Raw genomic sequence first — 15,869 nt, 5'->3', positions numbered from 1 at the left:
AAATGGCTTTTATTCTTAACAATATGCCCGTTCCCCACCTCTCCCTTTGCCTGGTGAGTTACCGCTCAACCTTGAAGATTCACCTGGGGCATTACGTCTTCCAGGAGCCTGCTCTGAATCCCCTTCCCCGACACCCCAGGCTGCGCCAGGTGCCCCTCCTCGGATGGGCACAGCTCCACTGACTGTAAAGAATTTATTAGGATTTTCTCCTTATAGGTCCAAATGTCCCAGCCGGCTGAGCTCCTTGAGGGCTCTCCTCTCATTTGACTGCGTCTCTAGGGCTTAGGACATATCAGGTGCTCAGTAAATGTTGGAGGAACTGAAAAAGGGACGCTGCCTGGTAGGTCCCTAAGATAAGAGGACTTGCACCTCAAGGGTAAGATGTGGGTGCCTGTGGATGGCCACAGCGGGTTCTTCCCTTCTATTTTCTCTCCACAGGTAGATCCTGGCTGAACAAATGCTGAACCAGTGCAGGGCACGCCCTTTGGGCCTAAAGATAAAGGAAAGCGTTTTCAATACGGGTCTATGGTGGGGCCTCCAGAAAGAAGCCACATTTCTCCTCTGGCTGTATTTTGCTTGTACATCTTGTTTTTTAAGAGCCAGGGTAGGTTTCATCTACAACTTGCTTCACCCACGTCTTGAGGCAAAAATAACTGAGAATATTCTGGCCATATTCACAGAATTCATTGACATTCCTTAGCTCTACCTACTTAGTTCTCTCAAGTGCAAGTCAGTGATTAAGTCTTGATAGATTATATTTATAGAAACAAATATTGCCCAATCACAGGTCTTCAGCATTTAGAAATAAATATTAGGCATTCTGCTAAGATGCCTATCTAGCCCAGGGCTGCCACAGCAACTGGATAAAATGCAGAAAGTTTCTTTAGGGCTAATTCCAGCTAACTAAAAGAATAATGAAATTAATACTTCTCTCTAAATATAACAAGGGTACATGTAGAAATTTTTGAAAATACATAAAGAAGAAAATTAAAAATCACCTGCAAAATGCTACTGCTGGGATATAGCCACGGCTCCATTTTGGTTTCTTTTCCTTTTACGTTTGTATATATCCACAAATACGTTTATAAGCTATATGAATATTTATGTGAATTTAAAAACACAATTAGAATGATATTGATGCGCAGTTTCACGAGTCACTTTCTCACGCACCGTTGAATCATGACTGGTTTTTGCATGCCGTTGAATGGCCTTCCAAGACCAGAGTCTTCAAGGCGGCAGAGCATTCTGGTGGCATCTGCTAAGGTTCCACGTCGTGCCTCACCCCAAGCACGTGAGTGTCGTCAGCTCAGTGAAAGACTAAGAAAGGCTGTCTTCTAAAGTTATAGGTTCTCTGTAGCAATCATGTACTCACGCCCGGTGGTCGCCTGTCCACATGGAACCACAGCCTACGGTGGCGGGACAGCAGACCTCTCACACCCACGCTGGAGGGGCTGGCCTGCCAGGGCAGAAGGGGAACACGATCCGTCTTTGTCCTGTTACTTGGCAGGGACTTGGGGAAAGGGTGTGCAGAAGAGAGATTTGCTGGATTTCAACTCCTCGCCCCTCTTCAAAAGTAAAAGTTCCTAGCGGAAGCTACAGTAAACCCTTCGCCAACTTGTGATGCCTCCAAAGGGGCATTTATCATATTCAAGACCCTTCTTACCTACCAAATTTTAACGCTTGTTGAAAATCTTTCTCAAATGGACAAGACAGTTGATAAAAATGACTTTTTCTCTGCTTATGGCAGATGACTGTCTAATGCCTCACCTCATCTTTCCAAAGTGCGTTAATGAATTGTCAGGCCTCCAAGATGCCCACATGTTCATACAAACTCAACGTTGAGCTTCCAGCCCCTGTGTCCCTCTCCTCTGGGAGCCCTCACCCTGCTGGGGCCAGGAAAACTGCAGGAGAGCACGGACAGGATTTTACTGCAAACTTTCGTTATGTCCCTGATTCTCCCTCTGAACTCGGACATCCTGGAGAGCAGTGCGGTGTGCCTGACTCACGGCAGGCGCTCAATAAATGTAGAAATGTATTTTATACAGACTTGGACTTTTCTTCTCAGGTGTGGGATACCGCCGCAGCAAATGTATGTTGTAAACCAAAAACTGGGACATAAATCCTCACACAGGTCTGATGAGAAAGAACATAACCAGCCCTGTAACTGCTGTTGCTGCTCTCCCGCCCTTAGAAGCTGAGACTGACTGAACACCATGTGCTGGACATGGACGTGTGTCATCTCACTTAATCCTTACAGTAACCCTAGGCAGCGGGTACTGTTGTTATCTCTATTTTACAGATGAGGAAACTGAGGATTACAGGCATTCTTGCCCAAACTATGAAACTAAGAAGTACTGACCTGGGATTCAAAACCAGGCTGATTCTAAAGGCGTCACCCCTAGACATGACATTTGATTTTCAGTTCTTTGGGAGGGGGCTATAACGAATACATGTACGAATGCTGCAAAACAACCTGTGAAAAAAAATCAGAATGACTACTTTCTTTCTAACTTCATAGAAAATGGGATTGATTTAAAGCTCTGATAACATCCATCCCCCTCACCCCTTAAAAAAATAGGGATGAGAGGAAAAAAGAGTGACTATTATTCTCTTAATATTCACCCGCCTTTGGCTTTATGGCCTAGTTAATTCTCAACGATTTATGCCAACGGAGAGGAGGTATGGATAAATGTAACCCAGCAGTGTTAATCTATTTTTTGGGGGGGCGGGGGAGGAGGTGGTATATAATGGCCATAGGACTGGGAGTGCTGCCGTGTTTTGTTTTTGTTTTGTTTTTTATTTTTATTTATTTGGCTGCACTGGGTCTTAGCTGCAGCATGCGGGATCTAGTTCCCAGACCAGGGATCGAACCCAGGTTCCCTGAATTGGGAGCTCAGAGTCTTAACCAGTGGACCACCAGCAAAGTGCCATTTTTATTCAATCACTCCTGCCACTGATTTGATGAGTTTCAGGTGCTGCAAGGGGCCAGGGAAAGGCCTCTACGTAAGTGTAGGTTGCTACTTTGTAAGTGGGAGACTAGCCAGGGAAAGTGTTACAGTCCCATCTTGCACTTTAGCATTTTCTTACATTGCCATTTATTTTCATAGTATCATAGTCCAACAGGTTGAGGGTCATTTTCAGGTGGAGAAAATGAGAAACAGAATGAAAGAGACCACCTAGCTCCACATACACTACTAATTTCATTGTCAGAGGTCAACTAACATCAACGATAACGGAAGTTCTTTTGCACTTGTAAATTCCCACTCTGTGGGACAATCTCTGCAACATAAGCCATAAGTACTTTCCGTTCGGAACCCCACGCTACTCCACGAAAAGAATCTCCGAGTTTAAGAAAGGGAGAAATGGGTGAAAGTGGTCAAAAGGCACAAACTTCCAGTTATAAGATAAATAAGTCCCAGGGATGCAATGTACAGCATGGTGACTATAGTTAACGGTACCATACAGGCATACCTCGTTTTATTGCACTTTGAAGATATTGCTATTTTAAAAAATTGAAGGCTTGTGGCACCCTGCATTGAGCAAGTCTACTGGCTCCATTTTTATGACAGCATTTACTCATTTTGTTTCTGTGTCCCATTTTGGTAATTCTGGCAAGATTTCAAACTTCTTCATTATGATTATATTTCTTATGGTGAACTGTGATCAGGTCTTTGATGCCTACCATTACTAAAAGATTATGACTCGCTGAAGGCTCAGATGATGGTGAGCATTTTTTAGCAATAAAGCATTTTAAAATTAAGGCATGTACATTGTTTTTTTAGACATGATGGTATTGCACACATAACAGGCTACAGTACAGTGTACACATAATTTTTATATGCACTGGGAAACCAAAAAATTCATGTGACTTGCTTTATTGTGATATTCGATTCACTGCAGTAGTCTGGAACAGAACCTGCAGTATCTTTCAGGTATGCCTGTAGTGTACATTTGAAAGTTGCTGACAGAGCAGATCTTATCTCTCTCTCTCTCTCTCACACATACACACACACACACAATGTGTAACTATGTGAGGTGATGGATGTTAACTTACTGTGCTGATCATTTTGCAGCACATACATATATCAAATCCGTGTGCTCTACATCTAAAATGAATGCAGTGTTATGTCAATTTTATCTCAATAAAACTGGAGAAAATTAAAGGGCTCAGGAATCCCACTTTGATTAAACTGATTATGACAGAGTGGTCGACTCTGGTGTTTTCTTCCCTTGCGCTTAGGTTTGCTGGTACCTAGTGATGGAAAAGGACTATGAAATGCTGTCCCCCTGCTGACCATGGTTTCCTGCATTTTGTCATCTCTGTTTCTCCAGTTTAGATCCTTTCACGGCCCACATTCAGCCAAGAAAGCACAGGAAAGAGGGAGCCTCGTCTCCCCCACGCACCGCCCACTGGCATCAAGACTTTGACATTCTCTACACATTCCACAACCAGTCTAAGCCGTACACACTGAAGATGACAGGATTTGGGAGGTGCCAGTAAGAGAAAAATGAGCTTGTACGGTTAAAAATACCAAAGACTGCAGACATGTTCTTTATAGAGAAGTGAGAATTAGCCAGGGTTTAGCGGCAGTCATGGCTTTTAATGCTATTTAAACAAAATAAACCTTTCATATTTTAGAACTAGTGAATGAGGTCCCTCCCAGATTTTTAAAATAAATCTGACAGTCCCACAGAGAATGCATCAAAATCTTTCTAATCTACCTATCTCCACTCTATGTCCTAGAAATCTAGACTGAGTGAATAATACATAGAAGATGATAGTTGCCAAATGATCTTGGTTATATCTATCTCTTTCCTATGGTGGCCTTTTAAGGATGATCACTGCAGCCTTGGGATCTGGTGGCCACTGAAATACCCATTCTCCCTCTTGTCACCTCAGCAGCACGGATTTCCCCTTCATTCATCTGAGATAAGAGTGGAGAAGAGAAAAGCTGAATCTGTTGTTTTAAGCCTTACAACTCCTGGTCTTGTAACACATTCTTTTTCCCTACACAGTCCTACTCTCTTCCCCCAAGTTTTCACGGCCCGGAAGGTGGAGGTTGGGCAGCCTCTTGTTTTGTAGTGGATGAGATGTGTCCCCCACTGGGGAGGTGACTAGAAATCAGCTGTCACCATAGTGAGTCTAGAATGCAGAGTAGGTCTGGAGCGCGCCGGTAGGTACATACCGGATTTTCTTGGGAACCCTAATTCCCTTTCTGCTCTAGTCTTTTAAAATTTTCATCTACTTGTCATTAAAAACTGAAAATATCACAAGCTGAATTTAGCATAGATTCTAAGTCATGGAAACAAGCTTAGAGAAGATAAAGCGTAACATTTCCTGAAGTGTGTTCTGCAGAACACCACCTCCGTGAGAAGCTCTCCCCAAAAGAGGCTACGACGGCCAAATGAACTTGGGAAACCAGGTTCACTCCACCCCCTCCCAGTATCTGAGCCTATTAAGGGCTCTGCAAGGTCCCAGAGTAAAGGAACTATGTTAAATTCACATGCTCTTATTTGTAGGGGGGCTGGAGCCTCCCTTCCAAGACCACAGGATTTCTATGGGAAAAATGCTCTGAATTTCAAATCCAACTCTCCATAAACTGGAAGCCTCCTAGACATCACTGGATTTTCTTCGTGATAAGAAATATTCATAAAAACTTCTTGTGACCAGCACTGAAATTGAAACTGTGATTAAAAATCTTCCAACAAACAAAAGCCCAGGACCAGATGGCTTCACAGGCGAATTCTATCAAACATTTAGAGAAGAACTAACACCTATCCTTCTCAAACTCTTCCAAAATATAGCAGAGGGAGGAACACTCCCAAACTCATTCTACGAGCCCACCATCACCCTGATACCAAAACCAGACAAAGGTGTCACAAAGAAAGAAAACTACAGGCCAATATCACTGATGAACATAGATGCAAAAATCCTCAACAAAACACTAGCAAACAGAATCCAACAGCACATTAAAAGGATCATACACCACGATCAAGTGGGGTTTATTCCAGGAATGCAAGGATTCTTCAATATATGCAAATCAGTCAACGTGATACACCATATTAACAAATTGAAGGAGAAAAACCATATGATCATCTCAATAGATGCAGAGAAAGCTTTCAACAAAATTCAACACCCATTTATGATAAAAACCCTGCAGAAAGTAGGCATAGAGGGAACTTTCCTCAACATGATAAAGGCTATATATGACAAACCCACAGCCAATATCGTCCTCAATGGTGAAAAACTGAAACCATTTCCACTAAGATCAGGAACAAGACAAGGTTGCCCACTCTCACCACTCTTATTCAACCTAGTTTTGGAAGTTTTAGCCACATCAATCAGAGAAGAAAAGGAAATAAAAGGAATCCAAATTGGAAAAGAAGAAGTAAAGCTGTCACTGTTTGCAGATGACATGATACTATACATAGAGAATCCTAAAGATGCTACCAGAAAACTACTAGAGCTAATCAATGAATTTGGTAAAGCAGCAGGATATAAAATTAATGCACAGAAATCTCTGGCATTCCTATATACTAATGATGAAAAATCTGAAAGTGAAATCAAGAAAACACTCCCATTTACCATTGCAACAACAAAAAAATAAAATGTCTAGTAATAAACCTACCTAAGGAGACAAAAGACCTGTATGCAGAAAATTATAAGACACTGATGAAAGAAATTAAGGATGATACAAATACATGGAGAGATATACCATGTTCTTGGATTGGAAGAATCAACATTGTGAAAATGACTCTACTACCCAAAGCAATCTACAGATTCAATGCAATCCCTATCAAACTACCACTGGCATTTTTCACAGAACTAGAACAAAAAATTTCACAATTTGTATGGAAACACAAAAGACCCCGAATAGCCAAAGCAATCTTGAGAACGAAACACGGAGCTGGAGGAATCAGGCTCCGTGACTTCAGACTATACTACAAAGCTACAGTAATCAAGACAGTATGGTACTGGCACAAAAACAGAAAGATAGATCAATGGAACAGGATAGAAAGCCCAGAGATAAACCCACGCACATATGGTCACCTTATCTTTGATAAAGGAGGCAGGAATGTACAGTGGAGAAAGGACAGCCTCTTCGATAAGTGGTGCTGGGAAAACTGGACAGGGACATGTAAAAATATGAGATTAGATCACTCCCTAACACCATACACAAAAATAAGCTCAAAATGGATTAAAGACCTAAATGTAAGGCCAGAAACTATCAAACTCTTACAGGAAAACATAGGCAGAACACTCTATGACATAAATCACAGCAAGATCCTTTTTGACCCACCTCTTAGAGAAATGGAAATAAAAACAAAAATAAATGGGACCTAATGAAACTTCAAAGCTTTGGACAGCAAAGGAAACCATAAACAAGACCAAAAGACAACCCTCAGAATGGGAGAAAATATTTGCAAATGAAGCAACTGGCAAAGGATTAATCTCTAAAATTTACAACCAGCTCATGCAGCTCAATAACAGAAAAAACAAACAACCCAATCCAAAAATGGGCAGAAGACCTAAATAGACATTTCTCCAAAGAAGATATACAGATTGCCAACAAACACATGAAAGAATGCTCAACATCATTAATCACTAGAGAAATGCAAATCAAAACTACAATGAGATATCATCTCACACCAGTCAGAATGGCCATCATCAAAAAATCTAGAAACAATAAATGCTGGAGAGAGTGTGGAGAAAAGGGAACATTCTTGCACTGCTGGTAGGAATGTAGATTGGTACAGCCACTATGGAGAACAGTATGGAGGTTCCTTAAAAATAGAACTACCATATGACCCAGCAATCCCACTACTGGGCATACACCCTGAGTAAACCATAATTCAAAAAGAGTCATGTACCAAAATATTCATTGCAGCTCTATTTACAATAGCCAGGAGATGGAAACAACCTAAGTGTCCATCATCGGATGAATGGATAAAGAAGATGTGGCATATATATACAATGGAATATCACTCAGCCATAAAAAGAAATGAAATTGAGCTATTTGTAATGAGGTGGATGGACCTAGAGTTTGTCATACAGAGTGAAGTAAGTCAGAAAGAGAAAGACAAATACTGTATGCTAACACATATATATGGAATTGAAGAAAAGAAAATGTCATGAAGAACCTAGGGGTAAGACAGGAATAAAGACACAGACCTACTAGAGAATGGACTTGAGGATATGGGGAGGGGGAAGGGTAAGCTGTGACAAAGTGAGAGAGTGGCATGGACATATATACACTACCAAACGTAAAATAGATAGCTACTGGGAAGCAGTTGCATAGCACAGGGAGATCAGCTCTGTGCTTTTTGACCACCTAGAGGGGTGGGATAGGGAGGGTGGGAGGAAGGGAGACGCAAGAGGGAAAAGATATGGGAACATATGTATATGTATAACTGATTCACTCTGTTATAAAGCAGAAACTAACACACCATTGTAAAGCAATTATACTCCAATAAAGATGTAAACAAACAAACAAACAAACAAAACTTCTTGTGACCCATGAAAGATCTACAAGGTCAAAGTAGCAATAACTGCAATTAAAAATGTACATGTACTCATACACATCAGCTGAAAGACTAAATGTATACTTAAGGTATTCTTTTCTTTTCTTTTTCCATTTGGGCAGCCTGGGGGACTGGTTCATACCAAAAGAATTTTAAGGCTTGAAGACTGGACTGAATATTGAACTGCCCTACATAAAGATACAAAATCCATGCTCAAAGAGGTTTTTTTTTAGGGCAAGCAAAGCTTGGTGCATCTCAAAATTGCTCGAAGGCCCACGTCAAGGCTGGTGGCCTTTGTTACTATTTTTGAAGTTAGACAAACTGTTCACCTAGAAAGGATTAAAATGGTGGATTTGTGGTGTAAGATGAAAATCCTCTGGAGCTGAAACCAGACTCCTAACCTAGTGAATGTCTACATTAAATCAAACATCTGGATGAAAAGACAAAAGGTGAAGCAATTCTCCACTCGTTTTCCAAATGTATCAGGAACATCATGTTGATCTTAAAACTAAACAGTTGACTGTTTTTTCCCCACATTTCACTTCTGTATTCTGGCATCACATATACACACGCTTAAAAAACTCAAGAGGCCAGATGGCCCATGGGCATCATTTTTAGCTTCAATAGAGAACAATGTTTTGGATACTCTTATGAAGGCAAATTATATATTACTCTAAAACCAATTTAGAAAGAAATGCTGCAATACCCAAGAGAAGGGTGGAATTCATCCTGACAATACTGGAATACTAATGTTGACATTCAATGAAAACACTATATAGATGCAATATATCAATAGAAGGCCTACAGGGTCTATGCTTTCTTTCTATTGTTTATATTTTATTTATTTTTTTCTTCCATTTTTTTCCAATTCTTTCACAAGGGCAGTGGGAAAACTTCGGACCATAAGTACACTTCTAGAAAATCTATCTTATGTCTTTTAGCAGAAAAAGTCCAGGCTTGAACTGTGAGGTCAGCAGGCAAGGAGAGAGAAGAGGTGGTGCAGGGGAAGCAAACACTGAACACGCATTATTTATGAACGCTCTACGTACGTTCCTTCATTTTAATCCCAAAGAAAACCTGTAAGGTACAATCCCTGTGCCTGTTTTATAGACAAAGGAAATCAGGACTCAGAAAAGTCCTGCAACTCACCTAAGACCAGGGAGCAGGCAGCGAGTTGGGATGTGAACTCTGAGCAGCCTGTCCTTTCTATGACACCAAGGCAAATCCCAGAGAAAGGTGTATCATGCAAATCAAAATGTATGTGGATAGAATGGAATTTCGCTGGTTTTAAGAAAAAATTGCGGGACTTCCCTGGTGGTGCAGTGGTTGGGACTCCGAGCTCCCAATGCAGGGGGACCGAGTTTGATCCCTGGTCAGGGAACTAGATCCCACATGCATGCTGCAACTAAGAAGCCTGCATGCCACAACTAAGGAGCCCACCTGCCACAACTAAGACCTGGTGCGACCAAATAAATAAATATTTTTTAAAAATGCTAAAAAAAGAAACAATTGCATTTCACAAGAATGGCAAGTTATGTCTAAGGCACCAGAAACCTAATGCTGACATGGTTTTAATCAACACTGTTGATCCCATGCAAACAAACGCATCCAGAGGTATCTAGAGCAGCCTTTGAGGGCTTGGCTTTGCAGTCCTTACTGTTAACACAGACCACCTGTATACTATTCTCCTCATGCCTCTCAAAATAGAAAAAAAAATTACAGGCACATAGCATTCTTTCCTGTTTTCAATCTTCCAAACTTGAAAGGGATGGGCCACATGCAGCCCGATACAACGTTCTGGGCATGAGCCTAACATCCCTTAGGATGGGGTAAATTCTGGGTTACTGTGGTCCTTGGTCCATGGGAGTTTGTCAGAACTAAAAATGATTGCTTCAAGCAGTCTTACCCATGACACTGAACTGTGGGCTGGCCTCTCAAGCATATATTATACTGCAATTTCTGTGTAATGCTTTAAACATGTGTATTTCAAAACTTGAGCAGAGCAGAATTGTCAAATTAAAGTGACATTTTAGAATTCTGATTACAAATTATTTCATGGTTGTAGCTGTCTCTGTTCTGTCTGCTTCAAATTTAGAATGCCCAATGTACTACAATAGAGTTATCCTCAAGCACTTTGTACCATCTTGAAGGTAGAAGAAGGAATACTTGTTATTTTCTAGAATTGCTTCCATTTTCCAAGCTTGTAATATATGGGCTAGTTTTTAGACTTAATGACAAATAGGACTATAGGTAGTGTAACACCATAAGGACGTCATTACAAGACTAACTTCTGAATACGGGCCATATTCAAATGGACCAAACCTTGCTGTTCCCAATTATTATTTACAAATGTCTAATTTAACTACTATTCAATATAGAAAACCACAAATATTGTATGAGGCACTGAATTTATTTTTCCTCCAAACAAACCTAGATTATCACGCCCTACTAGTTAGAAATGGCTACCAAAGAAACCAACAGACATAGCAAAGGAACAGAAAGGCTGGAAGACATTTACTATATTTTGGTACCAGAGAAAGAAAGGAACTCGTCTGATATGAAAAGTGAGGTTAGTAACTGAGCAATGACGGTTCAGATACTGGATAGAAGTGGAGTTCTAAATTTAATGAATGAATGAAAATACAGAAAAAACTCAGAAAATCTGAGTCTGCAAAATACCTTACACCAGGTATACCTTAAAACTTGGTAAACAAGCCAAGCATCTAAATCGCAAGCTGGGCTTTCAATAAAGTCCAGGTGTATTCAGGGAAATATTGAGTTTGTCCAAAGAGGGTAGTTACTCACCACATCGAAGGCAGTAAACACGTGACAGTAGTGGTGATTGGACTTCAAATCTTTTGTGATATAAGCAAATGTTGAGAGGTCTTCTGGGTCCTGGGCAGCACAGGAGATATTACGAATTTCATGTTCGGCAATTATGTTCTGGAAGAAATGACACAAACGACCATTGTTTTCCTCTGCAAACCAGCATATTTTAGAACCAAGGCAAATGATCTGGGAAGCAGTTGCTTTCCCTCGTCCTAGAATGTTCTAGAGCAGCAACATTCAAAGTGATTCAACACACTATCCGTGGGCAAAGGTACACCAGGTCTGGAAGGAATGCTTTCGTTTAATTAAAAACAAACTAAAATAGTCCTGTCCTGGAGCAGCAGTTCTCACATGGTGCCGTGTGCAGAAGCCGCCTGGGTGGCAGACACTTTTTAAAAAAAAAAAAGTAACTACTAAGCATTTTACTGTTTCCATTTTCCATGTAGAGTCAGCGCTGCCTCCTGCTAACTCTGTCTGGAAAGGATCACCTGCCATGTTGTTCTGCCTGCCGGGAGGCTGACCCCTCACCATCTTTTACCTGTTGTCTTGTGCCTGGCCCCTAGCTCCCCAGAGCCAAGGCAGGTAGGCGAGGGCACATCAAGGTGCTCTCTCATGAAGACTCCGTGGAGACTAAGGTGTAAGGGTGGGATGAGGGAAACACCACGCTGCATGCTAGATGCAGCGCCCCGTGGATGACAACGCTTTGCTCACTATACCCGCTGTGTACAATTATGAGTGGTGCTGTGGTTATCCTCGTCATCAGCTCACAGGTGGTGAAACCAGTACTCAGAGAGTGTAAGTTATGCAGGGCAGGTAGTGGAACTGCGCCTGAAATTATGTTGCAATACCTCTCAGCCCCACCTCTCTCTCACTGGTTTAACATAATTTCATCTTTTCTCTCGGCTAGCACTTTTTCATGCCATCTCCCTGCCAGCCCCCTCATCCCAACCTACCTCTAAGAATAATCGGTGGGAGGTAACTGAGGAAAGGTTTAAGTACCATTATCCCGAAGCACAAAATAACCAAGGAGCATCATCTGGGCTGCAAACCCAGCCAGAAACTTCTTTTGATACACTGATGTATTTCAGAAGCAAAAGATTTCACATAATCATGAAAACATTTCTTAACCTCACAATATCCCATTTATGTTTTTGCAGTTGTCATAGATCTAAAACCCTCAATGCTTTAGTTACCCTAATTACTTTGTAACTGCACAGTCTTAAATAACCTGAGCGAATATAATGCTCCGTGTATAGCCATCAATGTCTAAAAATGCTTACAAAATGCCCTTCCCTGCCAGCGCCCCCAGCAAGTACTTCACGCCCCTCACTCTACTGAGCTACGTGGTTGGTAAGCAATTACAGAATTAACACATAAAAGAAAATTAAATTAAGACGTTCTTCACAGTGACCCTGTATGTTGACGCTACATGCAGCGCTGTCAAAAATAACTCAAATTGAAATCAGAATCCCATAAACAAGTAACATCCTATCGCAAGATAGAGTTTCAAAATAGAAGGTGCTGATCCTCTTCTGGCATCTTCAAGGAGAAAACTAAATTAGGAACTCGGTGAGTCTTAAATTTAAAATTAATGAGATCTGCATGGTCTTTATAGGCACGATGTTAGCAGGTGCTGAGAGCCTCCACCATCATTTTAATTGGGGGCTGCGATTACTTCGGGAAGCCTGTGGATTTGGTCTCACCTGTCCAGGATCCACTATTACTGAAAATAGAGCATTGGCTCCAACTTTTAACTAAATTGGCATTTTGTGTTCTTGAGACCTTTTTTTTTTTTTTTTTTTTTTACTAGCATAAGGTTGATCAACTTCTCGGGAAAGTGTTAACAGTGAAAAGCGCCCTGTGATTTTTATTGCACTGAATTCCCTGAATCTTGCCAATTCACAAGATGTCACTCCTGACAATTTTCAATAGTGTGTAACAGCACTGTGGCCCAGGGAAAAACTGTAAAGTAGGTAAAGTGTATCTTTGGAGATCTCTCTTAATTATGAACTGCATGTTTGCATCCTCCCCAAGTTTGTATCTGGAAATTCTAGCCCCCTAGTGTGATGGTGCTTGGAGGTGGGCCTTTAGGATGTGATTAGGTCATGAGGGTGGAGCTCTCGTGAATGCTATTAGTGCCTTTACAAGACAAGGCAAGAGAGCTAGCTGGCTCTCTCTGCCGTGTGAGAACACAGCAGAAAGATGGCCATTTATGAAGCAGGGAATGGGGGCTCTCATCAGACACTGAATCTGCTGGTGACTTCATCTTGGACTTTCCAGCCTCCAAAACTGTGAGAAATAAATATTCATGGTTTAAGCAACCCAGTCTATGGTAATTTACTATAGCACTAAGACATTTCTCCTCTTTCTGGATCCTCCCTCCCAATTTTCTGGAAACTGGCCCCCTCTTCTCTAATCTCCAGGAGCCCAGGGCTGTCTTTTAAACTCTGAGGCCTGCCCTCCTCTGTGTTGCTCCATGTCCCCAAATCAGCCTCCTCTCCCACTGTTGAAACTTTTATTCCTCTGTTCCCATAGTCTAAACTAGAGGAAAGGCAAGCTAATACAGACATTCTACAATCAGTTAAGAATAACTCATGTTATTGGCACTCAGTCATCCTAATTGGCACTTAAAAAATTTGCTTTTAAATGAATTCATAGCAATGGACTGTGTAGGGAGGTATTTTGAACAGAACTTCCTAATATATCCGTGGTGCTAGAGTGTGGTGAGGACCTGGATCTCACTACTGATGTAACTGAGCAGGGGCCTTCTCAGGACATACCCCTCCCTCATGTCCTCTGTTGTACCTCCTCTCAGAAGTACCCAGATAATAGTATCTCATGCATATTCCCTGAGTTTTTCAGAGGCTCAAAACCACCACCAAAAGGAAAAAATTAACTACCAATGATCATGAGCATGTAGCCCCCAGACCTTCCAGAGCCTAAGGATTGATCATCATCAACCAATCAGAAAACTGTGCACGAGCTGATCACATACCCTGGGACGCCCCTCCCTCACCTGGCCTTTAAAAATGTTTTGCTGAAACCCTTTGAGGAGTTTGGGGATTTTGGGGGCATGAGCCACCCGTTCTCCTTGCTTGGCCCTGCAATAAACTTTTCTCTGCCCCAAACTCTGACGTTCAGTTTGCTTAGCCTCACTGTGCGTCAGGCACACAAATGTGCATTAGGTGACACGGAGACACTGCCATCAGTCTGCACTGCCCACCTCTGCAGAACAGCGAGGCTAGTTCTCTATGTGTACAATTACTCCAAGACTAAGGATACTACAGCTGGAGATGAAATGGAGACTGCACAGTTGTTTCCTCCTTGGAGAAGTCAAGGAAGGATACATTCTTTCCACCCTGTCATTAGTGGCTCCTCCATAAATTAAAAGCTGACATCATCATGAGGTACAGGTGATGTTCCTCAGTTTACAGTGGACGCCTTTATGCAGCTGAGCCTCCATATCTAAGCATGTTCTAAGGAGACTGGGGCTTTTAAAAGGCTCAAGCCAGGACTGGGGTCACCCTGCCGCTTCTTTGGCTAGAAAAATTGGCAGCTCAGTACCCTTCAACAGGGAGTGATTCTTTTTCTTGTCTGTCGCCTTTCATCATGTAGAGAAACAGCTGAAGAGGTATCTGGCTGGTGGGTGTAGAAGAGACTTGTTTGGTTCAGCCAATTAACAGAGACGGTCTCAGAAGGGGGTGTGATAACGAAGTGATGGGCCTAGAAACTGGCCTCTCCCTGCTTCCCTCACTCCTGACTATGACAGGTAGGGCCCTTCTCTGAGTCTCCTCCGCAGGCCAGGCCTTTTCTGAGGGAGACAATGTAGCACCCCTCCAGAGAGCGCCCCCCACATAGAGGCAGCCGCCCTGGTCGAGGGCTACCTGAAGGAGACCTGCAGAGAGGGTGGTGCCGATGAGGACAGCACACACTCTTAATCTGACTCGAGCTTTTTAGAAACGTGTGCTATAAAAAACAACTGGCACTTGTTTAGGCAGAAGTTCCAAGTTAATCTGTGCCTAAAACAATAGCATAAGCCCTGTTTGAAGCTGACATTCAAAACAAACAAACTGGGCTTCCCTGGTGGCGCAGTGGTTAAGAATCCACCTGCCAATGCAGGGGACATGGGTTCAAGCCCTGGTCTGGGAAGATTCCACACACTGTGGAGCAACTGAGCCCGTGCGCCACAACTACTGAGCCTGCGCTCTAGAGCCCACGAGCCACAACTGCTGAAGCCCGAGTGCCTAGAGCCCCTGCTCCACAACAAGAGGAGCCACCGCAATGAGAAGCCCACGCACCGCAACAAAGAGTAGCCCCCGCTCGCCGCAACTAGAGAAAGCCCACGCACAACAAAGACCCAACGCAGCCAAAAATAAATAAAATAAATAAATTAAAAACAAACTAACAAACCAACCCAGGCACTGCATTGTTCCTAATTTAGCTGGATGAGAAGACTGAGGAGGGGGTCACAGCAGGAAGGCAAAATGCAACCCACCCTCAGCCAAGCACTGGACGTG

The 15,869-nt window shown here is 42.3% G+C and overlaps 1 protein-coding gene across 19 annotated transcripts in view; it reads right to left on the bottom strand.

The window, feature by feature from the left end:
- The window catches only part of ANKS1B (ankyrin repeat and sterile alpha motif domain containing 1B), a gene marked incomplete at both ends in the record, with an annotated part of 1,149,683 nt that overhangs the window by 19,197 nt on the left and 1,114,617 nt on the right, over nucleotides 1–15,869 (bottom strand). For all 19 annotated transcript variants that reach the window (XM_081250042.1, XM_081250054.1, XM_081250053.1 and 16 more), the window contains one exon: nucleotides 11,329–11,466. In XM_081250042.1, coding sequence (XP_081106168.1) covers nucleotides 11,329–11,466 — 138 coding nt within the window. The remainder of the gene's footprint in view (nucleotides 1–11,328; nucleotides 11,467–15,869) is intronic.

This window comes from Mesoplodon bidens, assembly GCF_964165515.1.
Source record: "Mesoplodon bidens genome assembly, chromosome: 11".
Classification (NCBI taxonomy): Eukaryota; Metazoa; Chordata; class Mammalia; order Artiodactyla; family Ziphiidae; genus Mesoplodon; species Mesoplodon bidens.
This window is presented reverse-complemented; position numbering and strand designations above follow the sequence as displayed.